At 46.8% G+C, this 25,870-nt stretch overlaps 2 protein-coding genes across 5 annotated transcripts; one reads left to right on the top strand and one right to left on the bottom strand.

Moving 5' to 3' along the window:
* Positions 1–652: 652 nt before the first annotated feature.
* Positions 653–13,466, bottom strand: tapt1a (transmembrane anterior posterior transformation 1a). 2 transcript variants are annotated; one of them, XM_028959629.1, is made up of 15 exons: positions 13,268–13,466; positions 10,712–10,848; positions 9,390–9,508; positions 8,565–8,597; positions 6,313–6,475; positions 5,990–6,125; positions 5,398–5,495; positions 5,254–5,323; positions 4,824–4,904; positions 4,474–4,583; positions 3,361–3,420; positions 3,207–3,275; positions 3,045–3,121; positions 2,586–2,746; positions 653–1,556 (listed from the first exon to the last, which is right to left on the bottom strand). In XM_028959629.1, exons 1-15 carry the CDS (start codon positions 13,452–13,454, stop codon positions 1,309–1,311), a joined length of 1,749 nt encoding a protein of 582 aa, XP_028815462.1. In that variant the 5' UTR covers positions 13,455–13,466; the 3' UTR covers positions 653–1,308. The 2 variants fall into 2 exon arrangements, with proteins under 2 accessions (XP_028815462.1, XP_028815463.1); XM_028959630.1 differs by lacking the exon at positions 8,565–8,597.
* Positions 13,467–13,956: 490 nt separating this feature from the next.
* On the top strand, positions 13,957–25,145 carry fam193b (family with sequence similarity 193 member B). Of its 3 annotated transcripts, none has more exons than XM_028959567.1 (10): positions 13,957–14,278; positions 15,359–15,586; positions 16,531–16,675; positions 16,793–16,999; positions 17,685–18,099; positions 18,283–18,466; positions 18,723–18,956; positions 20,439–21,474; positions 23,768–23,843; positions 23,923–25,145. In XM_028959567.1, the coding sequence occupies exons 1-10, from the start codon at positions 14,105–14,107 to the stop codon at positions 24,017–24,019; spliced, it is 2,796 nt and encodes a 931-aa protein (XP_028815400.1). In that variant the 5' UTR covers positions 13,957–14,104; the 3' UTR covers positions 24,020–25,145. The 3 variants fall into 3 exon arrangements, with proteins under 3 accessions (XP_028815400.1, XP_028815399.1, XP_028815398.1); XM_028959566.1 differs by having other exon boundaries at positions 16,531–16,717; XM_028959565.1 differs by having other exon boundaries at positions 16,531–16,999.
* The last annotated feature ends 725 nt before the right edge of the window (positions 25,146–25,870 follow it).

Here is a 25,870-nt window from a genome sequence, read left to right as displayed (position 1 = left end):
CCTGATGCTGAACCCTAACCAATCATACATAGACGCTCAGCAGAGCTCTGTGCATCATATTACAAAAAAAAAAAAGAAAAGACAACCTTCTGTCATTAAAACAATAAAAAGAACTTTACAACACATTCTACCTAATTAAATCTTCTCAATGCTGGTATACACTCCCGTCCATTTATTATGCATAAAGCATATCAAAACAAACTTTGAAATGGACAATCCTGGTGAATTTATTTTAATATTTCACGTCAACCACCTGAATGTAATGATGTCTGAACTGACAGGACAGGCGAGAACATAACAATTGATATTGTGCACAAATTATTTTTCATTAATTTATATCGAAATGGACCCTGTAACTTTTAGTGATTACACCTACATTTATTACAAAATATTATTTGTAGATTTAATATATGTTATGCAGATGTAATACTGGATAGGCGCTTACAAAAATACAAAAAAAAAAATTATCAAATGGAATCAACCCGTGTTTAATACTTAAAAAACGGCTGTAGTATAAAGCTTAAGACAACATGGCAAACCAGTGCAAAATTTTCACAGCTGAATCTATGACCTCTCAGCAGCAGATTCAGCTACTACCACGCGACGCTGAGCGTTTTGCTTTATTAACTACATAGGTCCCTTTATTCTTAAATCCACCAGACTGTGTCAAGTTTGGTTAGAAACAGTGAGTGGAATTTTATTCGTTGGCACACTTTTTTTTTTTGCAGTGGGGGGATGATTATAAGCTGTGATTTTACTTCGACCCTCCATAACCAAGATGCAGAAAACATGACCGTTATGCAAGACAATTTTACCATGACCCTGCTTTTAACCCAATTCCTCAATTAAGTCTCTTTACACATGGCACTTTGGGTGGCTGGAATTTATAATAATGTCTTTAACTGGAATGCAAATATTTGCTAAATTGTCAAAAGCTGCACTTTAGCCTTTAATGAGATTTTTTGGACCACGGTGGGAAAATCTCTATGCGCTGGGTTAACTTCAGCGAGACGGTCAATGCTTGTCGTTCACAACAATAACGACCTCTAGATAATGTTAGCATCGAGATTTGCTTTTCAGCAGTATGCACATGCTGTGCACAGACAGAGGAGAAGTCGCACATCTCCTTTCCACCAACCAGAGCAGCAGACATAACGTCATGTGACCGACATGAGACTACGGCCGCCCCGCGACCAGCGCACTTCATCACTTCAGCCCCTGTGGCTCCGGCAGATGAGTTCTGAAGACTCAAGAGGACGTGGGGAGGCGGAATGGCGGAAGGTGGCGGAAGCGACGGAGTCCCGGGCATCAACCGATGCGGTTGCCGCATATCGTGAACCGGTCAATCTCCAGCAGGTCCTTTTTGGGGAATCTCTGTTTGAGCTCTGGAGAGTCAGGTGGCGCGGTGGCCTCCGCTGCTTCGACGCCGGTGGGAGGGGTGGCAGGAGGGTGGCCAGGATCTGGGTTGAGGGGTGGGGAACAGGTGGTGATGAGCTCTGCTCTGGGGGCCGGCTGCTTGGTGACTGAGATGACGTGACGCTCCACCTTTGGTTCACCTTGGAGGGAAAAAAGAATGAAGAATAAAATGTAAAAAAAAAATATCACACAATCTGCAAAAATACAGATAGCGTTTTTTTTTTCCCCTCTATTGAGTCTTTGTGGATGGCAGAGAATAACAAAATTCTCCTCACTCAGGATCAAAGATATATGCAGATATATGCAAACATATTCCACATTTACAGTTGAGAAGATGACAATGACGTTTCCAATAAAATAACCTGAAAATATCGGGAATTAGCAAAAAGAAAAATCTGAATTATATTGAAATCTAAATCAGTCAGACAGCTGTGCTTAATTTGGACCAAATGTGTGTGTGTGTGTGTGTGTGTGTGTTGGTCTGGCTTGTTATCTGAGCTAAAATCAGCTCCGACTGTAGAAACTTCCCTTTCATGTCACAGCTGACTGCGGCTAAGAAGTTGTGTGATTGTTGTGTGCAACATCCTTCGCTGATCTTCTCTCACAACCCCATCATTCAAACACACACACACACACACACACACACACACACTCCATTCTATCTGAATGATAAAAGGTAGTTCATGCGTGCATTGAAAATTAAAGGAAATGGTTGTGCTCCGCCTCTCTTACTTTACGGACCTACATTATATACACAATACACACATATACATCCTAATTAACATGAGGTGATGTGACAGACGCCCTTATCCAGAGCGACTTACAATCAGTAGTTACAGGGACAGTCCCCCCCCTGGAGCAATTTAGGGTTAAGTGTCTTGCTCGGGGACACAATGGTAGTAAGTGGGATTTGAACCTGGGTCTTCTGGTTCATAGGCGAGTGTGTTACACACTAGGTAACATTCTATTTACTCTATATAATCACATTTACATTCAGATGTATGGAAGGGAAGGTGCTGTAGAAATGAAGGTATTGTGATTGTTGTTATTACCATTTAACATCATTTTAACATTTAACATGTTATTACCATTTAAAATCTGATATGGTGGCCTAGCTAATGTCACGGCGGAGGACAGGGTATTGGGGAGACTAGTAGAGTCACACGCACCAGGTGGCGGGTGGCTGTGTTTGGGCGTCCTGCTGGCCGACTTGCTGGGCGTGGCTGCGGCAGTGCGCTCGTGCAGCTTCTGCTCCATCCTGGCCTGCTTCACGTACTTGCAGGACTTGCCCAGCAGCACAACGCTGTTCAGAACCTTCAGAGATATCAGCCTGTGAGCACGCAAACACACACAAAATGAGATTCACCAAAGATCCTCCAGCGGTTCCACACACCGGGCGTGACGCCTCAGTTTACCACCGGCCTTTCAGGCTCCAGCTTCACTGTAAAACGGTAATTAAAGCGAAGTGACGCCACAAGTGAAGGGTCCGGTTGCAACTCATTATGTTTGGAGGTCGCGGGCTCATCCACGGTCTTTCAAACCCAGCCAGAAGAACCTTAAACAAGTTCCACCCGGCACCTGTAGCAAAGATTGAGGGCGGCGCAATGCACAATACAGAGGTTCCGTACCCCAGGTAAAAAAGCAGCAGACAGACGGACGCCAGCGCGCCCTGGATCTTCACGGAGCTGATCACCACACGAATTAGCTGGTGGAACACAAACACAACACGCCTGAAGCTGGCTAACACACAGACGCAGCGGGTTCGTATGTCTGCAGGACATGGCGCTCACCAGCACAGCCAGCGGCAGCGGGATGAAGCCCATCCTCCTCGCCACCGAGTCGCTGTAGTCCGTGTAGGCCTGCGTGCGCAAAGCAACAACGCGTCAGTGCGCTGCTCCGCTAACGGGGGCGGGCGGCGGCCTTCTGCGGCGGGGGCTCACGTACGTTTTGCTGCCGGCTGCTGAGGAGCTCGATGGCCAGGCTGGCTCTGTACTCGCTGTACACCTGCACCGAGGATCAATCAAAGAGGGATGAAATAAGACCTCCTGTAGTAGGTTGGGAAATGTACAGTGCGAGCCAAATGTTTGGACACGCCTTCTCATTCAACGTGTTGTCTTTATTTTCATGACCGTTTACATTGGTAGATTCTCACTGAAGGCATCAAAACTATGTACATAAGTACAGAACTCCACATGTGTTCATTCATAGGTTTGATGCCTTTAGTGAGAATCTACCAACGTAAATGGGCATGAAAATAAAGAAAACACATTGAATGAGAAGGTGTCCAAACGTTTGGCCTGTACTGTACATGACTGTTTTGTCCTTTGGGCCCTATAGTGGTTTCCTTTTTAGGCTGTTTGCTGGGTGGAGATTGGTGTTGATGGTTCCGCCTAGCTATTCCCTCATCATCAGTCTGCCAATCAACTCATCAAACAGGAGCATTTAAGGACAACTCCAGCCACCAGACGGGGCCCATTGTTGTGGAGCCACAGGAGGATAGGTGCAGTGGTGGCCTAGCGGTTAAGGAAGCGGCCCCGTAATCAGAAGGTTGCCGGTTCGAACCCCGATCCGCCAAGGTGCAACTGACCTGCCACTGAGCAAAGCACCGTCCCCACACAATGCTCCCCGGGCGCCTGTCACGGCTGCCCATTGCTCACCAAGAGTGATGGGTTAAATGCAGAGGACAAATTTTACTGTGTGCACCGTGTGCTGTGCATCACAATGACAATCACTTAACTTATAGAGAGGTGTTAAAGAGAAATTAGCGAAAAGCCTTTGTTGTGTGTTAGAGTGGTCAGTGTTTTATAGTGTGTGGTTCCTCCTGTTATATTTTGTGTTGTTATGTACAGCACAGGTTTTGGCTGGTTGTTCACTTCGTGCTGTAAATAAAAGAACAATATTTCACTTTGGCCTGGTACGCTTTTGGCCTGGTCCCGTCTCACACATCCCTCTCCTTCGTGGTCACGTTGCCCAACCCCTAGACGGGGACGTGATAAGGACAGGCTTTTATCTCTACGGGAGTGAGCGTGTACGACATGAAGCGAGTGTGACGCTCACGTCTGCGGTGAGGTCGTTGAACTTGGTGATGAACGCATGCTTTACAACGTCAACGGCCACTTCTGAAGCCACCACCATGAAGACGTCCGGAAACAGGACCCACAGATGATCTGCGGAACACAACCAAGAAGCCAATTGTCACCGCTAACCCAACATTTATAATATAAAGTCATGTTTTTCCGGTCTTACCATACAGCTAAGACACCAAATGAACCCCAAGAACCCATATTACAACTAGTACTACCTCACATCACTGCATAGTAAACTCGAAAGGGAAGTAAAATGCTCAACCAATTTAGAAATTTTGTAATAATTCAGTGACATCGGTGTGAACTGAATGTGTCAGTTACCTGAATTCCAAGAGAACTGCTCCATGTTACGGAGACAGACAATGAGCAGAAGCACAAAGTTGGTAAACCTCTCCTTGATATCTGCACAAAATATATCTGTGTCATATTAAACATAAACTTTTATTAGGCAATTAAAAAGAACACTTAACACAAAGATAAAAAAAAACAAAAAAAAACATAATTTTTATTTAGTGCTCTTCAGTCTCTGTCAATGTTTTAAAAAGCCCTATCAATCAAACCTGGCAACCCTGAGAAGAACCCTGAGAAGAAATATTCCTTCAACAAAGGTTTGTGCCTTAAAAAGATATAACAATACTTTTACAGCAAAAACTTGATTCAGAAGTGAAACAACACCAGAAAAAAAACGAAATATTCCACAAATATATACAGAGAAAAGAAAATGTTTACTGAAGAAAATTCTCGAACGTACCGCTGTTAGACATCTGGAAAAGATTGTTCTTCTCAAATTTCTTGAAGACGCTGCCTTTGATTTCTACAAACTGTGAAGAGGAAGTAATTAAGCAGAAAAGCAACTTTGACGTCACAAAAACGAGCTTTGTGTAAAATCCCTCACGTTGTTGGACATCATGATGGTGAGCAGCGACTTGTTGTGGGAGTTGAAGGCCACGTTGAGGGTAGAGGCCTGCACCATGATGAGGATGGCGTGGAGAACTGACATACAGAAGAAGCTAAGGAAAACATTAAGTCTCTTAAGTTAACATGGCAACTGTCCCTGGCCGTTTATATGTAGGGTGGTAGTGGCCTTGTGGGTAACACACTCGCCTATGAACCAGAAGACCCAGGTTCAAATCCCACTTACTACCATTGTTTCCCTGCGCAAGACACTTAACCCTATGTTGCTCCAGGGAAACTGTACCTGTAACTACTGATAAATGCTGTAAATGTAAAATGTAAAAATATAAATAAATATCTGGATGTAACATCTGCTGGTAGCAGGTTCAAAACCCCACTGAGTATCCCTGAGCAAGACACTTAATCCCGAGTGTCTCCAGGGTGGACTGTCCCTGTCACTAGTGATGAAGTCGCTCTGGATAAGGATGTCTAAATGTAAAAAGCAGGATTGTGGGGCTTTTTACATTTAGACATCCTTATCCAGAGCGACTGGCGTTAAGTGATTGGCGTTAAACAGAGTGCCGGAAGGATACACACGTAGAAGACGGCCATGAAAAAGTGAGGAATGACCCCGATGTGCGCCCTCCTCCTGGACTTGGGCTCCGTGGCTGTCCAGTACAGTGCGTCCAGGATGTCCTGGCCGAAGGATGAGAAGAGACGGTCCGCCACCTAGGAGACATGGATGTAACAATCACGTACCACGTAAACAATACATACCTCAGTTTATTAACTTAGGATTTTGTGTAAATTTAAAGCATAATACTGGAGAAAATTATAACATTCCGTATGTTCAGTAGTATAGGGTTGTATTCATATGTTTCCATCTAAATGTTCGTTCTCATGAGTGGCTGTGCACCTCCAGCATGTTGTAGATGATGTACAGCTTGATGACCGACTGGCCCCGGATCAGGTGGTACATCATGGAGTAGTCCACGTAGTGCATCATGCAGAAGCAGAGGATCATGATCAGACCCTTCAACAGGTCACACACTTGGGCCGGTTGCAGGAGACGGGCGCCACTGAGATCACGCGCGCACACACACACACACACACACACACAACACAAGGGGGAGAAAATGCATAACACTGAGTACAGAAACGCTACAAGCCATCAATTCATGCAGAGCATGCACATGAACATGTGGTGGGACATGAGACAAAAATATGAGACAATTTTCATCGCCACAGCTTTCACAGTGACAAGTCTCACACATACGTGTCTGTGTTTGGGCTGGGTTCTGAAAATACGGCGGCGTCTCATTAACTCCTGAAATAGAAGGACCTCAGATTTGCAAAAAAAAAAAAAAAAGAGCGACAACTAGAGATGGGACTCGAATATTCATCTTCTCACGTCTCCTTATTTCCTGTAATAAATCCTCCCTCCCTGTTTTTTTAACCACAATACGGTTATTGGATATCTAATACCAGAAACCAATATATTTCACAATTGACGTAATGTGCCTAGCCATGCCCCTCAATTTGGGATTTTAACAAATGATTGGAATCTTGGAATGTGTTTCACGGAGTAATAATCGAGACCTTGGGTCCCCGCCCAGCTACCGAAAACCCGCGAGACGCATCTGGGCTGTAGGATCTGCGTTCTTGATGTCCTTTAAAGCCCTATATCTTTGACCCCATCCGCGAGAGCAGGGTGGTAGTAGCCTAGTGGGTAACACACTCGCCTATGAACCAGAATACCCAGGTTCAAACCCCACTTGCTACCATTGTGTCCCTGAGCAAGACACTTAACCCTAAGTTGCTCCAGGGGGAGATTGTCCCTGTAACTACTGATTGTAAGTCGCTCTGGATAATGTAAATGAGAGCATGTGACCGTACTGACGTGCCTCTCCATGTAAAGGTCAGCCATGCGGGCGACCACGCAGCGGTGAGGCCAGTGGGGGACTTCAGGTGCCGGAGGGGCGAACCGGGAACAAGCAGGGGTGTAACGGTTTAGGAAAGGCAACACCATTCAAACCGGACGGGCGCATTGTCCTCTGTGTGTGCTGTATACTCAATATGGTCGGTTCAATGACGACAAGTAAAGCAATCTTTTTTTTTTTTTTTAACATAATACATAATGTGCCACACCAGCCTGGCTCCTCCTGACGCATGGTTATAGAACAGTGATCTCCTCTCCACGTCGAGGCGTATTTAAATTACAGGGTGGTGACGGGTGTAAAACTTCTGAAGATCAGATCACTCCTTAGATCTATTTTTTTTTTTTTTTTTAACCTGGAGAAACGTTGCATTCGCCCTAGTGCAAATGAATCGTGCAACACATATGATTTCAAAATCAACAAAAATGAACAGCAACAGTGTCACAAATACTGGATATTATGTACATGATATCATCTATCAGGTAAAATGAACGATACAGCCAGCTATGATGGGTCTCAATATTTCTCATGCACTCTAACCCCCCCAGCATGTACTAAAATCAATCGCTAGAACGCCGTCTCAGTTTAGAAAATGGATGGATGGACGGATGGACTCTCCCAAGCACACGCAAAATAACGCACACTCCACCGCAGTGGCGCTTATTCCGAGAGGGAAAGACCGAATCCGGTGATCCACGCCTGTCAGGACACACAGGCTGAAGTAAACTTGCTGCTGACTGCGAATGCAGGCAAAAGCAGCCATCTGCCAAACAAACCCCACTGGCTAACAAGCCCCCGCGCCGTACCTCTCCTCCCCCTCCGAGACCAACTTCAGAGAGTGACTGGCTATGTTGTGCACCACGTTTCCGTGTTCTTCTGAGAACCATTACTGTTGTGAGGGGTGGTTGTAGCCTAGTGAGTAACACACTCACCTATTAACCAGGTTCAAACCCGACTTACTACCGTTGTGTCCCTGAGCAAGACACCAGGGCGACTGTCCCTGTACCTACTGTAATGTAAGGCACGCTGGATAAGGGCGTCGGCTAAAGGGCAGAAATATGGATGTGAGGGAGGAGCTTCCACGGGAGACGCCCGCGGGCCGCCTAATGATGCGAGACTGACACAAATTTGACAGCCGGCTGCAGCAAGCGATGCAACGTGCACAACACCAACACAAAATGATGATGACACACGGCGGCCCGCCGCGGCAACTTCGGCCGCCTGCGCGTACCTGCTCCTGTTGCAATACGGGCATACGTTAGCCCTGCAGAGGAAAGACAAGAGCTGTTAGGGGAAAAAAAAAAACGTACACATGGAAGCTGAAGCAAATTCCCTAAACTAGCCAAAAACTTTTCCACAATGAGTCACGCTGTCACCATTTTGCTTTGTTAGCGTTATGTGTTCACGATAACCTCAATACGCTAATTATTTTTTTATTTTTTGCCTTCGGAAAAAAAATCACCACAAATGTACATTTGCAATGTACAGGCAGTGGTGGCCTAGCGGGGGCAGTGGTGGCCCAGCTGGGGCAGGCCACTGATCTGCCAAGGTTCCACTGAGGTGCCACTGAGCAAAGCACCGTCCCCACACACTGCTCCCCGGGCGCCTGTCATGGCCGCCCACTGCTCACCAAGGGTGACGGGTTAAATGCAGAGGACAAATTTCACTGTGTGCACTGTGTGCTGTGCTGCCGTGTATCACATGTGACAATCGCTTCACTTTACACGGTGAACATATAACCTACATACTACCAGAATTGTGAGCCTATGACGTAGCACTAAATCGGCACCAAGGCGAAAAGAAAAAAAAAAAAAAAAAAAACAAGGAAGAACTATGATCTTAAATGTTGTAACGCATGTGACGTATTGACCGGGTGGGTCTTCATCGTCCAAAACGATGAAGACCCATTTTTGGGGATTAATCCCCATTTTTGGGGATTAAAAACACCGTCAAAGATCGAGTTCCGCCCGACACAGGTACAAACCGCACATGAAGAAAAAAGGCGGACGCCTGACCATATGAACGTGTGCGTGAGTTGGTGAGAGAGGAGACTGACCCCAGCCCGCAGCAGGGTATGGTGAGGAATCGCAGGAGGGCCAGCAGCATGCGCAGCGGTAAGAGGGTGAAGACGTACAGGAAGGCGTCGAGACACAGGAACATGCCGAAGGTCATCAGCTGCAAGACACACACACACACACACACACGCAAAGAAAAACAAAAAGTTAAGTAACACTCGGATTTCTGAATGCGTTCCCACTATGAACCTTTACGCAGATGCCGGGCACGCGAACAGCTACACTGACAGTACCCGTCCCCAAAATAATGCAGAGGTTTCACACCACAGAGCACGTTCACAAGTCTGTGAGCATCACCAATTCACCGCCAGAATCTCTCCAGAGATGACAGGATCCCTTGGGACACAATTAGGGCCTAATAAACAGGAAACGCAGAATACGAGCAAGTGAGCCTAACCCAGTTACCAGCACAGGAACCCAGAAGAAGCGGCTTTTTTTCTCTCCTCCCCACATCAACTAGACTCTGCAGAAAGAAACAGCGAAGCAGTGGCGCCTGTGTAATGTAACGTAAGCCAAAGACACAACTCCGTTTTTGTGCTGCATTGTATAGTTGTACAAAACTATTTTAACTTTCCGCCTCAAAAAAACCCCCAAAAAAACGGTAGTTCTCCAAATGTGTTGATTCACAGTGATACGTAAAATTACCAACATACCATGCTCAATAGGTGTCCGTAGAGGTTCAGTATAATTATGGCTTTCATAATGAACTCTTCTAAAGATGAACCAAATGCATGCAGTTTAGCGCCACAGCAGCACCATCTGGCGGATAAGATGAATACTACAGTCCAGACATCCAGGCCTCAATCTGCACACAGCTGGGCCACTGTCCCAAAGTATCAGTACAGTAATATCTATACAATTTCTGTATTACACCCCACTCGAGATGCATCGTTTCACTGCATTCATGTAGGCTTGTAGAAAAGAATGATCACGAAGAGCTGGCCACACCCAACACAAAGAGTAGAACAAATGAAAGTGACGTAATAAAATGATGTGCTACGTCAAGGACACGATGAGGAGACTCTACGTCCATTACGCCTTTTGGTTTGAATTAGGTTCCAGATACCAGGGGTTCCTAATCCTAGAGTCCCCCATGACAGGATGTTTTTGCTCTAAACATCTGTGCCTTCAACCAGCCATTTATCGGTTGTTACCAGTCTCCTGGTCCTAATTAAACAATCTCTGGGATGAAACGAAGGAACCCCTGTCCCAGAAAACTGAGACGTGTTTTTATAAAAGTTCACACTGTGGCTCCTGTTATAGGCTGTGTGTGTGTGTGTGTGTGTGTGTATCAGGGGCGTACCCTCTCCAGCTCTTTGGGGATCCTCATGCATGTGTACACCCTCTCTCTCCTCTCCGTGTACTTTGCTTCGTTGTGCTCCAGGAAGTAGCCTCTGGTCAGCTCCGCACACATGAACTTCAGCAGGGAGGGGTCTGACCCTACACAGAAAAGCAGGGCGTTCAATTTTCAAACTTCGCACAAAATCATAATACATAATACGGGGTGGTAGTGGCCTAGTGGGTATGACAATCACCCATGAACCAGAAAACCCAGGTTCAAACCCCACTTACCAACCACTGTGTCCCTGAGCAAGACACTTAACCTTAAGACACTTAAATGTAAATTACAAGAGATACAACAGAGTCCTATGTAGTCATTGCTTCTAACAAACACCCTGCAAAAAGATACACATTCATATTGGTCCAATATTTCTGATATTAAAAAATATTAATGACCAAAGGTTAACTGGATGGGTAAACACTTTCAAAATGACCCAATGTTTAGGTTCTCCTCAATGCAAGAGTAGTTTTCAAAATGACGTTCTGCAGAGTCAAAACTGGACATTGCCCAGTAAGGACGTTTAGAGCAAACACGGCTTTAACCAAGCATTCTATCCTCCTGAGACCCAGGTGAGAAAAATAAGTATTTTGATTTTGTTTCCATATAAATCAAGTGTTTGGGTGGTAAGAGACAAATTGCAAAGCTTATTTTTTTGGAACCTAATATTAGATTTAGATTTTACAACACATGATGGTGGCCTAGCGGTTAAGGAAGCGGCCCCGTAATCAGAAGGTTGCTGGTTCGAATCCCGATCTGCCAAGGTGCTACTGAGGTGCCACTGAGCAAAGCACCGTCCCCACACACTGCTCCCCGGGCGCCTGTCATGGCCGCCCACTGCTCGCTCAGGGTGATGGGTTAAATGCAGAGGACAAATTTCACTGTGTGCACTGTGTGCTGTGTATCACGTGTGACAATCACTTCACTTTCATGATTCTGATGTCCACTACAGTACACTTTAATAAATTAGTCATCTGCAAAAAGGAAATTAAAAATCTAAGTTCTAAAAACTTACCCAAATTACTTATTAGATGTTTGTTTCAGGAAATTAATCCAAATATATCACTAAACATTTGTTTTAATATAATTATAAATGTTTACTTTTCTTTTTGTCATAAAATGTGCTTGTGCAGAAAAGACAGGAAAGTAGGGGTTACCAATGTCACACCCCCACACATGCAGCATCATTTTAAAGCTACAGTTGTCCCATCTAAGACAAAACAGGACTTAGCAAAGTGGCATGTACAGTGTGATGGTTTTAAGCAAAAACTAATTGTGTACTACAGTACCACAAAATAATTAATTACTGGGTCTCAGGAGGCTATAACATCCTGGAAACCTAAAGCAACCAGGCGCCCTAACCAGTAAAAATATGACTGCAAACAATATATAAACACACACACACTTACACAGAAAAGGGCAAACGTTTGGACACACCTTCTCATTCAATGTGTGACCATTTACGTTGGTAGATTCTCACTGAAGGCATCAAAACTATGAATGAACACATATGGAGTTATATACTTAACAAAAAAAGGTGAAATAAGTGAAAACATGTTTTATATTCTAGTTTCTTTGCTCTGATTACTGCTTTGCACACTCTTGGTATTCTCTCCATGAGCTTCAAGAGGTCGTCACCTGAAATGCTTCTCCAACAGTCTTGAAAGAGTTCCCAGAGGTGTTTAGCACTTGTTGGCCCCCTTGCCTTCACTCTGCGGTCCAGCTCATACCAAACCATCTGGACTGGGTTCAGGTCCTGTGACTGTGGAGACCAGGTCTCCACTTTTTGTTAAGTACATAACTCCACATGTGTTCATTCATAGCTTTGATGCCTTCAGTGAGAATCTACCAACGTAAATTGTCATGAAAATAAAGGAAAAAATACTGAATGAGAAGGAGTGTCCAAACTTTTGGCCTGTACTGTATATCTAACACTGATCAAATGCTGATCGACCCAAAGTGTTTATTGCAGAATTTTCCTTATTTTTTTGTGAAGCGATGGCATGACATGTGCATAGAAAGAGACTCTGTTCTCCCGTGGTTCTCTGTCGTCCTCCATCTGTAGACTTGTAGGAGATCAGTCATCAGTTTGCAGAGTTGGGAGAGACCGACACCCGGCTCTTCTAGCACGTCTCTACATATCAGCATCAACATTATTAACACTGTCACTTTGTAATCGTTTGAGGGTTTTACACTATTTTTTTAATGCTAGTGTGCTCCCTCTTAATGTTTGTTCCGTGTTTTTCCTCAGATAGTGGGGTGTCGACTGTAAGGGCCCCTCAAAGCCCTTTGAGGCAAACTGTATGTGATCGCTGGCCAAATAAGAAACACATGCTGCTGCTGCTGTTGTTAAGGAGGTCAGCACAACGCGCTTCAGGAGCTTTTTACATTTCTAGACAGCGGCAGGTACCAGTGAGTAAGACGTCATACGCGAAGCGGCTGCGAGGTAAAACCGCGGCCGTTTCCACGGGAGCCACGTTGGAAGCTCAGCTGTCAGGTGACGGACGACAACAAACCCACCGGGCGGCTCCCTCCGCTCGCTCCTGACGACCCGCCTGTCGAAGAACCCCAAGGTCTCCGCCATCTCGGCTACGTTCAGACTCTCGCCCGGGCCGGAGATGTTGCTCCAGGGGCATTTGGGCCCCGTCGTCTTCGCCTTTAGCGCCTCCGTCTCGTCGCCTCCGTCGGAGCACACAGCGTCCGCCATGTTCACGTTGGCCCCGCCCACAGCAGCGGAGTGGCGAAGCGGCGGTGGGCGGGACGAATGTCGAAGACGCCACGCCCCTACCGTGACTGTCAATCATTTTGCCTCGGCAAGTCAGCGGCCGTAATTTATGGCCCTTATTAACCCCCCACCCGCTTGATTCCTAATTTACACAAGGCCTGAAACAGTTTATATTCTCAAAATACATTTTATTTTTTATTACAATTTGTTAATGTCATTCAACTAACCAGGCACCCCTGGTCCCGTAACGGCCATACCGGGTAATACTTGCGAGTTTTTTTATTCATTTACAAATATAAGGTTTTAATAGCTTCTTTAATTCCTCATGTATCACATCATGCTCTAACAAAAACAACATGAAAAGGGAACAGCCGAGTTGTAAAATGTTGCCCTCACTCAACATGGCGCCCGCGGGCCTCGCTGCCTGCGTTCCCGCTGAAGCCGCGTTGCCAGTAGTATCCCTGACCCCTGACCCCGCCAGTGTGCCAGCAGTCCGCCATATTGACTGTTGTCTTGCCTTGAGAACGCAGGGAACGTCTGCGGCGCCGGAGGAATCGAAAGTGTGTTTCTGCCCGCCTCGCGTGAGCTGGTTGCGGACCGGACCGAGAGCTTCTGGGGGGGGAATCGTCGGGATGGCGAGGAAGAAGAGCAAGCAGCAAGTAGGCGGCCAGAAGGACCTTGCGGGCGGACAGCAGCCGCAGCAGCAGCAGAGCCTCCCGCAGAACCCAGTCTGTCCCGGCGATGCAGCTGGCGGCGGCGGCGGAGGAGGAGATGCGGGAGTGGACAGACTGGCCAGGGACAATCAGGTAGCTAGCTCCGCGGCTACGGGAGCTCCTTAGCCTCCTGGCTAGCGATTCTGCCCGCCTGAGGGTGGAAAAAAAAGCCCGCCGCTGGTTCGCGTCGTCCGAGGATCCGGGGCACGGCGAGCGCCGCTGGCGGAGAGGAAACACTTTTTAAAATGTTCCTTTAATTGCATCTGAGCCTCGGAGCAGCAGCTCGCTAGCTGCTGGGTGCAGCAGACAAAACTGTAAATAAATAAATAAATACACACACGCATAACGTGCAGCCGCCCCCCCAAAACACACACGCCCCCGGCCTGTATGTCGGTGAAGCGTTACCGATCACATTAATACACCTGCATGCATATATATATAATATTTTTTTAAACTGTTGAGCGCGTTTGACAACAGCCTAGATCATCCGGTCTAACCTGATAACAAGAGGTTTCCGCCGCTGCCTGGGACGCACACGCCCCGCCATCCCCTCGCAGGAGAGGTTTCCCAGCCCGACTTCCGCTAAAACGCGCTCCAACTATTACTATTATTATTACTATTATTATGTTGGGTTTTTTTTTTTGTTTGTTTTTTTTTACAATATTTTTTTTGGTGCATCGTACGCGGGTCTCCGCTTTTTAACGCGTTAAAAACGCACCAGCCGCGGCCATGTGGCATCGTTGGTCATGTCCCTGTGACGGACGGGGGTGGGACGTAGTTGCACGTTCACTTTTTTTTTTTTGTGAATTTAGTGCCCAGTTGCTGGGATTGTTCACTCTATTATTTAATTTTTATTATTTTTTTGTGAATTTAGTCCCCAGTTTCTGGGATTGTTCACTCTATTATTTAATTATTATTATTATTTTTTGTGAATTTAGTGCCCAGTTTCTGGGATTGTTCACTCTATTATTTAATTATTATTATTATTTTTTGTGAATTTAGTGCCCAGTTTCTGGGATTGTTCACTCTATAATTTTTTTTTTTTTCGTGAATTTAGTGCCCAATTTCTGGGATTGTTCACCTTTTTTTCCTTTGACGACAGTCGGTGCATCGACGTCCTGGCGATGCAAATTGCACGCTCGCTCTGAATTATTTCTTCCTTTTTCTGTCCAGTCCATGCACACCTGCTGCCTGCTGTGCCACCGGGAGTTCAAAGACTGGGGGGCGGGTTTGGCGAATGGGCTGGTGGCACCGAAGCTGGGGGACGCCGCGCCGGGCCGAAAGCAGCCGGAGCCGGTGCCGACGCTGCTCGGCGAAGTGCCGCTCTGGATATGCCAGAGCTGCAAGAAGAGCGTGGAAGAGGACGAGAGGAGGGCGGCGGCGCAGGAGCAGGCCACTCCGGTGGGTGTGTGGGGGTCCGGGATGTTCGACCGGGACATCTTTTCTTCTAGGAGCTGCAGAGGACTTCACATGCCGTTGTTTCCACATAGACATGAGCGACGGTGGATTCCTCGTTTTGACACTGTGCTTTTCTGTTGTGTAGATTATTTGGAAGTGAAAAAGTGATTCCCAGCATGCTGCTCCACAATGAAACATGTCCTGCTTTTAACCCATCTCCCTCGGTGAGCAGTAGGCAGCCATGACAGGCGCACGGGGAGCAGTGTGTGTGGACGGTACCTTGATCAAGGGGACCTCAGTGACACCATGCAACCTGCAACCCCATTATCTTTGGGGATTATGATATTCTCACAGATAGGACTGTGGTAGACACTTCTAAAATGCAAGTTTAGGATGCATCTCAATTCTTGTTTTTATATTAGTGTGCAGTCCCTGAGCTTCGAGTTCGAATCTCGAACCACTGAGCAAAGCGCCGTCCCCACGCACTGCTCCCCGGGCGCCTGTCATGGCTGCCCACTGCTCACCATGGGTGATGGTCAAATGCAGAGGACACGTTTCGTTGCGTCACCGTGCGCTGTGCTGTTTCACAATGACAATCACTTCACTTTCACTTTTCTCTTTAACTGGCTGCATTTGTTCTTTGATGCTCTTTACACAAAACGTGTGGTAATATTACTACCATATTAATATTACATTTACAGCATTTATCAGACGCTACTACCACCCTATATTAGAGCCTGAAATATTAGAGCCTGAAAACTTTAAAGAAAAGAAATGAGCAGGTTTAAAACATAATCGCCAGCTGCTTGTCTCCGTTTCACCTCCTCAATCACCAGAACAAATTTACAAGCAGTGAATCATACAAGGTGGAAGCGATCTGCGAATAGAAGTTTTCAGGTCTTGTCGTGGTCTTTTTGGTTAAACACATCTGCCCTTTCTTTGGACAGGTGCCCCTGTCACACTCCACTTCCTGCAAGTCACAGAGCTGCGGGAACGGCTTCCCTGAGCAGAGTTTGGTGGACTGGGACCCCAGCTCCTTCCTGTCGGCACACAAGCTGTCTGGCCTGTGGAACTCGGCCCACACGAACGGGGGTGCGCACTGCGCTCACGGCACCGCCTCGCACTCACAGCAAGGTCAGTCTTGCGGCTCCAGCCCTACCTCACTGCAAAATGCCCATTTCCCTCCCCTCTGTTCACATCGTGTGCCAGGCGGAACCATCGGAGCGACGTGTCACGAGAAGAGGTCGTCCCACGACGCTCCAGGGAAAGCTGCTAAGGCGTCCGGGACCAAGGTCTGTCCCTACAGTCATCCGGCATCGCAAAATTCCGGCACGGCATCGCTGTCTACCTCTGCGGATCTTTGCAAGACCACCCCCAAGCACTTCAAGACAATGTGTCGGCGACCAACACCTCCAGGTGATGCCTATATATAGGGTGGTAGTAGCCTAGTGGGTAACACACTCGCCTATGAACCAGAAGACCCAGGTTCAAACCCCACTTACTACCATTGCGTCCCTGAGCAAGACACTTAACCCTGAGTGTCTCCAGGGGGGGGACTGTCTCTGTAACTACTGATTGTAAGTCAATCAGGATAAGGGCGTCTGGTAAATGCTCTAAATGTAAAATATATATTTTATATACTTACCAGTAATCATATATAAAACACTGACAGACTTAAATGAATCTGTTGAGTTTTTATTAATGAAATTCTTAAAAATTGGTTTAAATGATCTTTAGAGTTGGAGACGCACCTGTGGTCTCAGTAAAGGTCTACGTTGATAAAATAATGTAAAGGTGGAGTATTATTGGTGCAGCGGTTAAGGAAGGGGCCCCGTAATCAGAAGGTTGCCGGTTCGAATCCCGACCCGCCAAGGTGCCACTGAGGTGCAACTGAGCAAAGCACCGTCCCCACACACTGCTCCCCGGGCGCCTGTCATGGCTGCCCACTGCTCACTCAGGGTGATGGGTTAAATGCAGAGGACAAATTTCACTGTGTGCACTGTGTGCTGTGTTGCTGTGTATCACATACGACAATCACTTCACTTTTTTTTTTTTTTTTTTTTTATTGTGTCTTCGGTCTCATGCTTTGTCCCCCTCACAGGCGAAGCTTTTCACCCAACTGACCATCACACACATTCAGATCTGTCAGTGCCACCGAACAGCCCCACCGGACTGTCTTCCCAGCATTCCTCTCTGCTGCCACCCAAGCAGGCGTCCAGTCAGCACACGCACGTCGGCCCGCCCAGCCCCGCCCTGCCGGCCCACGCCCCCTTCTCTCCACTGGTACCAAACCACCACACTCCAGCATCCAACAAGCACCCCGCCAGCACCGGCGCAGACAGTCCCACGGCACTGCACATGTCCGGCGCGTGCAAGAACTCCCACATTCCGCCTATCAGCGCACAGCACAGCAAGCTGGGCAACCCCCTCATGGGCTGCACCCACCCCTGCAACGGGCACAACAGTGGCACTGTGACCTCTTCCACTACAGGGCATCTAACTGCTGGGGCATGCAGGTTGGTTGATGTGGAAAGCATGGAAAAAAAAAAAAAAAAATGGAGGACATTTAGCACCTCGGCTGCATCAGTGTGCACATTGCTTATTTACTCTTGCATACCCATAATCTGCTTAAATTCCTGTAAAAAAAAAAAACAAAACAACTATTGAAACATGGATAATGTTAGTACTTGTGCACGCAGGGACCAGGCATGTAAAGGGCACAAGGTGGCGAACGGGACGCTGTGCCACCCTCCCTGTGAGCTGGAGGAGGGCGAGGATGAAGACAGCAGTTCTGAAAGGAGCTCGTGCGCCTCCTCCTCCACCAATCAGAAGGATGGGAAGTACTGTGACTGCTGCTACTGCGAGTTCTTCGGCCACAACGCGGTACTGTCCCCAATCGGCTTGTTCTCCAGAGCCTCTTTTTTGGGGTTCAAATGACTGGTACTTGGTAGTTAAAGGTGAAGTTTGCCAGATGTTCCCCTCTGCTGCGATTGTATTCTCGTCAAATAGGGGGCAGTATTTCACCACATCGATGCCCAACTGTATCATAAGAAATGTAGATATTGTAGTTATTAAACTGACTCGTTTGTATAGCGATAGGGATCTGTAGTGATGGAGATGTCTGCCTGTCTTCTCGTAGCCTCCAGCTGCCCCCACCAGCCGGAACTACGCTGAGATCAGGGAGAAGCTGCGCTCCCGGCTCACCCGGCGCAAAGAGGAGCTGCCCCAGCGGCAGGATGCGGACCCGGCCGTGCCCAGCGCCATCGACCACCGAGACGTGGACGAGCTGCTGGACTTCATCAACAGCACCGAGCCCAAGCCCGTCAACAGTGCCAAGGCTGCCAAACGTGCCCGACACAAACAGAAGAAGAAGGTTTGTCCGGTGCTCTGCGTCACATCCATGTGGCTTTGAAATGTTCATGTCAGTAATGTACCGGTAACATATCCAAAATAATAATAATAATAATTCACACCTACTCCGTTGTTCTTGCCGGTAAGCTGCCGGGTGTCATGCATGACTGCACTTAACAAATTGCCACTTGCGATACCACGTATGCCGGAAAACGCCGGGCCGTGCGAGAAAAGGCTGAGATGAGTCATGAAATCTGACAGTGACTTCCTGCCAGGGAGGCAGCGTGACTATTCTGAAAAAAATCTGGAGCGTGTCTCATCCTTCACTTTTGGGACCGTGGTGGCAATTCCGAAGGTTGGCGGTTCGAATCCCGGTGTCTCTGAGCAAGACACCGCCCCCACGCGCCTGTCACGGCTGCCCACTGCTCGTCAAGGGCCATGGTTAAAAGCGGAGGACACATTTCGTTGTGTCACCGTGTGCTGTGCTGCAGCGTCTCACAATGACAATTTGAGAAAAAAAAAAAATAAAAAATTATCAAGGAGGACACCGGCTGGACAAGGACGGGTAGTTTCAACTTGACCATGTTGCTCACAGGCAGCATAGCGGTAAAGAAACAGGTCGTGCTGCTTTTGGAAAAGGACTCATAATCAGACGGTTTCCGGCTCGAGTCCCGAACCACCAGGGTGCCACTGAGATGGCACCGTACAACACCGTACACCCCACTAATTCATAGGGTCGATGAAATTACCTTTTCGCTCATTTTCTGGGGGCAATTTTTTTTTTTTGTGTGTTCGAGCCATGTGTGTGTGTGTTCATTTGGGTTGTCAGGTGTGGCGGCATGTAATCGTCCTTTGTTCACTGGAACTTGATATGACCGGAGTGGTGTTTACTTTGTCGGATATCATCTCTTAAGGTGGCTTGTGAAGCCGTACGATGACACCGTTTGAGCGCGGTTATGCAGGAGCCACCGAAACCGCAGCAGAACTAGTGCAAAGCAGTCTGAGGCTGACTGGTGTGGTCCAGCAGGTGTGTCTACAGCCAACGCCTCATCTTGGCATCTTCTAGCAACAGCCAAAAAGGAGCATATTTAGGGATCAGACTTGTTTTTTTTCCTTCCACATCTTACAGATACTCAAAGAACTGCCAGAAATATACGACTTTGTCTGCTGCACCCGGTGACCTTCTTCCATTACTCCAAGTTCTGCTTGTAGTAGCTTTTGGGGATTTTTATTTGTCGTTTTGTTATTTGTCACTTCATTCCCTGAACAAGAGCAAATTAATTCTTCAACTAGCAAGATGCACTGACTGGAATGGGGGAGTGACTGTCCTGGCATGAGTTTTAAAAGATGCTCAGACGACATTTGAACTTTTCCTTAAGTACATGTTTGACCGCACTGAAGTGAAGGTGATAGTCCTCTGCAGGGGAGAAGGGGTTAATAATCTTTAAATCCGCTTCAGACCAGCTTTATAAATGGCGTAATTGGACTTCTTTTTTTTGTTCAGGAACGGGCCCAGCAGAGCACCATGGAATCCCACCTCAGTGACCCCCACGGCTCGCCCCCAGAACAGTTGGAGGAGTCGACCACCGAATCTGAGGGCAACCGGCTGCTGGAGTGGCCTCAGCTGGAGTTGGAACGGGTGAACAGTTTCCTGACCAGCCGGCTGGAGGAGATCAAGAACACCATCAAGGACTCCATCCGGGCCTCGTTCAGCATGTACGACCTCAACCTGGACGTCAGCGACTTCCCCAAGAAGGCCGCCACCATGGAGAGCAACCACCTACTGTCGCACCTCAATGGCTCCTCTGACCTGCAGCCTATTGACCTTGACATGGCACCACTGTCCCTGAGGGACTTCAAGAGGGACTTGGAGCTGGTCCGCAACTGGGAGGACACCACTGCGACCACAAAGGACATCCAGCGGCTCAACTCCACCCCGAGCCTCTCCAAACTCATCCGCATTCGTTCCCCGGACAGGAGCCCTGCTCCGGCCTCTGAGGACGCCCAGGCCACCCACACCAAAACCGCTAAGCCCAAGGAGGAGGCTCCTGATGCAAAGAACTCTATAGGGACTGGAGTGAAGACAAAGAAGGCCAAGAAGCTGCTGCAGCAGCAGCGGTTGCAGCAGGAACAGGCTCAGCAGGATCAGAGCCAGGCCAAAGCCAGTAAAGCAGCAGCAGCGATCTGGAACGAACTGCGGAAAGCCCCCGAAAACAGGCCAGTAGAATCGGACAAAAGCTCCAAAAGTGGATCAAAGCAGAACTCCCATTTCCCGCCGCCTGCGGAGTCCAACAGGAACGGGCAGAAAAAGGCCGAGGAGGCCAAGGTGCCCAAACAGCAGCACAACGGCGCAGTGTGCAGCGTCCAGAGCGCAGGCTCCGGGCCGCAGAGGGGCAAAAGTGACAGTGATGCACGAGCCAACAGGTTGGAACAGGACTCGGAGGGCAGAGCCTTTTCCGGCGCCCCGGTCAACTCCCAGCAGGCCAAGGGCAGGCACAAGAAGAGCAAAAACAAGACGGACAAATCCAGCAGCGCTATTGGTGAGAGGAACACTCCATAAGTTGTTAAGAGTCAGTGTCCAGCAGTCCAGCTTTATCAGTCGCTCGCGCTACGTTGGCTGCGAGCTTGGTCTTAATGCGTTCTGTGTTAGTAGCGTAGCGTGCCGGCTGAAAAACGAGCCTCTGCGCGCACAGCGCTGTCAAAGTTGAAGTATGCTGAGCTGCGACCAATAGAAACACGGCATCGAGGCGGGCTCTCAAACCAAGATGGAGGAGAGGTTGATCGTTGCAGTTTCGATTAAACCGTATCGCTTTACCGTGACGCCGCGAGAAAAAAAAAAAACATGCAGCATTTTCTGGAAGTGCGATGGAGCAGAGCCATGTTCTTTAACAGGGAAGAGAAGAATTTTATTTACATTTACGGCATTTACAAGACGCCATTGTCCTGAGCGACTTACAATCAGTAGTTACAGGGACAGTCCCCCTCTGGAGACACTCCGGGTTAAGTGTCTTGCTCAGGGACACAATGGTATTAAGTGGGATTTGAACCTGAGTCTTCTGGTTCACAGGCGAGTGTGTTACCCACTAGGCTACTACCACCCTGTTTTATCCAAACAGGCCTACAAGACACCCAAATACAACCAAGTGAAATATATCGGTCGCATGTCCGGAAACTTGCAGTTCCACGTTTATGCTCGACACCTCAGTAGCACTGCGGCGCATGGAAATTTCCCTTTTACAATCAATAAATTACCTATCTTTACTCACTCTGAAGTAGAGGTGTGAACCTTCACTGGTCTCATGTTTCGATTTGATTACGATTATCAAATCCTCAAAATCAACGCGTCTCACAATGTTGTCAAATAGAAGAGTTAAGGTCCCCTACGCCTGTGTGGACGCTTAGTTTTCCTGCTCATTGTAGCAAATCAGTCACTGTTCAATCCAAGCTCACTTTTTTATCAGTCCTGTGTCGATCACACACAAACAGTACAGGCCAAAAATTTGGACACATCTTCTCATTGAATGTGTTTTTTTTTTTTTTTTTTTTTTGAGAAGATATGTCCAAAGGTTTGGCCTGTACTGTGTGTGTGTGTGTGTGTGATTTTTATATATATATATATATATGGTATTTAAATGCACTATGCGGTGGGCGTAGTTAGTCGTCTGCTGCAGGTCGACTTTCCACCAAGCAGAGGAGCCTAAAAGCAGTTGAATTTGGCACGTGTAATGTCCTCGTCTCATGTACGAGCGGTTACCGACATTTACCCGGGCGTGGCGGAACTGAGGCGCTGTAAGCATGATAAATGGAGAGGGCGATGGAAACACCAGCAGTGGCATGAGATCCTCTTACTTCCCGGCGGGCCTTATTTCTCTGCATGCTTTTCCTCCAAACCCGAAGCCACAAACGGTGGGAAAATGGCTGGTTCAGACGTCCGTGGCATCAAGTGAGCGCAGACTCTGCTTATTGGAGAAAATCTGAAGCCGCTTTCAGACCGGCATGCGCACGCTCACCACGGGGCTCAGGGCAGAAGATTGTGAGTGGTTTTCTACACTCACGGTAAGACGTAGATCTCTGGACACTCGGAGACTGTCAGGATCAGCTTTTCCTTTATTCCTGCTTTGTGTGTGTGTGTGTGTTTTTCGAAGTGGCAGAAAGAACATTCGAATGCTTTTATTTAGTTAATCAAAAAGTCATGGTCCAACAAATTTCAACTTTTAAATTTACTTTTACAGCATTTATGAGACGCCCTTAGCAAGAGCGACTTACAATCAGTATTTACAGGGACGGTCCCCCCCTGGAGACACTCAGGGTTAAGTGTCAAATGGTATTAAGTGGGATTTGAACCTGGGTATGCACAGCATGAAACTCAGATCACCACCACCAGAAAATCACCAAGCAACGTCATTATGATATAGAATCGTCCACGTCTGCATCGCGATGCATGGACTATACGGTTCCTTTCAACACCCATACTCTGAAGGTTCCTACGTTTTGTTCGTACTGCAGTCTGTGTACAGCAGTAAGCAACAGCTAATGAACCTATTAACGTGCTCGTTTGTGTTCAGTGCGCTAATAGCACTGTGAAAGAGTTTTTTAAATGCTATACATCACTAAATAGTGCTGCATATATTTGCATATTAATCAGTGTCAGTCTTAATTGGTAATTATACAGTTTGGGGTTCCATTGTTCTACAGCTTAGTTCCATTGTTCTGAAATGAAAATTAGACCTCACGACATGTTAATAAGGCCAGAGAATCACAATTGTAAGTTTTTGCTCTTAATCATGGAGCACCGTTGATAACGACCCATTCTTTTTTGTCTTTGTTCCACAGACGACGTGTTCCTCCCTAAAGACCTGGATCCAACGGAAATGGACGAGATTGACCGAGAAGTAGAGTACTTCAAGAGGTTAATAGGTTTTAATTCACAGACGCTAGTTGTGAAATGTGAGTTTTGTCCTGAACGCGCGTTGTTTTCCCTTCTCCAGGTTTTGCCTGGACTCTGCTAAACAGACCCGGCAGAAAGTGGCGGTGAACTGGTCGAATTTTAGCCTGAAAAAGATGCCGTCGAACGTGGCCCAGTAGCGGGAACCGAATTCGCGGCTTCCGAGCAGGACCGTACTACACACACACCCAACTGGCCTGAGCTCTCGTCTCAACCAACACATCCGTTCAAACTGACCATCAGTCAAACTGTAACTTCACCTGCCGTGACCAAGTCACACACACACACACACAGCCGCACAGCCCCACCCATACCTGCCCAGTCCTGTCCTTGACTTCCACTCTGTGTATCGACACGTTTTTTAAGTTATTTTCCAGAAACAACGTGGCGCCTGTTAACCACGTTCACCCTGGATGTCTAAATGTTCATGTAAATGTTCATACGGTACTGTTTTATAGAAATATATATTTAAAAAAAAAAAAAAAAATCCATCCATGTCTAGATGCCGGCGTCCTCCACCCTCCCAGCTCTCTGGCTGCGGGGGACGTGTCGAGTTCAGAATATAGACGTTGGTGTTTTTTTTTTTTTTTTTTAAATCCCACTTCCACGCAAGCAAAGTAGTTCTGAGTTGATTGTGCCATACGTGTTATTTCACAATCTCTTTTGTAAGACTGAATGCTGTGCATTATGGGGAGTTTTTAAATATAACGAGAGTCTTTCCCCTCACCCCTAATGGTTATGCTTGAGAATTAAAGGGGAACTCCGTGACTGTAGACGACTTTAGGAACAGTGTTGATGTTTCACGCTTCTCTTTTTGTATGAATTGTGACTTGAAATGACTTTGCCCCTCCCCCTCTTTATGAATCTTTGCAAAAAAAAACAAAGCAACACTATAAACTTTAATTTGAAATGACTGTTTACACCTTTTTTTTTTTTTTTTTTTTTTTTTTTTGGTTCATCCCCTTCATCCATGCATCTAATACAATGAGGCAGATGAAAATTCTCAACACGTGACCCCTAAAATTGACCAGTATAAAATTGACCCCCCCAAATTCCATTGTGAATGCAATCAAACATTGAGATTTGTCGTGTCAAACCTAAACGTATCACGCATGAGCGGGAATTTGGGGTCGGACCCAATCTTGCGCTTCGCTCCTTCGGTTGTTCCTACTGCATGTCGCTGTGGAGTCAGTGTTGTAGACCACCCGCCCTTCAGCAACTTCTCATCCCCGTTCCAGGCCGCTGTTTTCTTACACCTTTTTTTTTTTTTTTTTTTAAATCATAACTGAGGGGTTTTGCAGGATCGGTACAGAATTCCGGAACAGGTTTCAGAAACATATGTGCTACCACGATGTTGGGAAGGAAGATCTGGGTTTCTGTCAGACTAACATGCCTTTTATTTGAAGGAAGAAGGACAAAAAAACGTTGGAACGTCTGTTTTAACATCCTACAACATCACTGATGCTATCCAGGTTCTATTAAACTAGAAGACGTCGTAAATGTTTGGAATGTAGATTTATACTATACCATTAATGGCCAAGTGTATGGCTCTATGTTTTTTTATATTATTATTATTATTATTATTATTCACTTTTGATACTGTGAAAATCTTTCGCTCAGAAAGATTAAAACATTACAGTTTTGAGAAAAAAAAGCCTGTTGTGTTTGCTTTCTTTATTGAAATTTCCTGATTTGTATGAATAATGAGTGAGAAATGTGTAAAGTATGAGTGAAAGGGAAGTTATTGTCATCGTGAAACACGGCAGCACGCGGTGACACAACGAAATGAGTCGTCTGCTTTTAAACCACCACCCTTGGTGAGCAGTGGGCGGCCATTAAGAGCCATGAAAATCATTTCATCAGAATATTGTATAATTACTAGGGCTGCACCTAATGATTATTTTAATAATCATTTAATCTGTTGATAATTTTTTTTATTAATCAAAGAATCGGATAAAAAAATAATAATTTCCAACGCTTTATTCATAAAC

The sequence above is a fragment of the Denticeps clupeoides genome, chromosome 18 (genome assembly GCF_900700375.1).
Source record: "Denticeps clupeoides chromosome 18, fDenClu1.1, whole genome shotgun sequence".
Classification (NCBI taxonomy): Eukaryota; Metazoa; Chordata; class Actinopteri; order Clupeiformes; family Denticipitidae; genus Denticeps; species Denticeps clupeoides.
The sequence above is the reverse complement of the archived record's forward strand: the minus strand, read 5'-3'. Positions and strand labels throughout refer to the sequence as shown.

Coding starts and splice junctions, on each gene's coding strand:
- tapt1a (XM_028959629.1), bottom strand. CDS start 13,454: ATGGCGGACGCTGTGTGCTCCGACGGAGGCGACGAGACGGAGGCGCTA. Junction 3,421..4,473: donor TCAACGACCTCACCGCAGAC/GTGAGCGTCACA, acceptor TCCTCGGTGCAG/GTGTACAGCGAGTACAGAGC. Junction 1,557..2,585: donor ACACAGCCACCCGCCACCTG/GTGCGTGTGACT, acceptor TTTCCCTCCAAG/GTGAACCAAAGGTGGAGCGT.
- fam193b (XM_028959565.1), top strand. CDS start 14,105: ATGGCGAGGAAGAAGAGCAAGCAGCAAGTAGGCGGCCAGAAGGACCTT. Junction 18,100..18,282: donor CTAACTGCTGGGGCATGCAG/GTTGGTTGATGT, acceptor TTGTGCACGCAG/GGACCAGGCATGTAAAGGGC. Junction 18,467..18,722: donor AGTTCTTCGGCCACAACGCG/GTACTGTCCCCA, acceptor GTCTTCTCGTAG/CCTCCAGCTGCCCCCACCAG.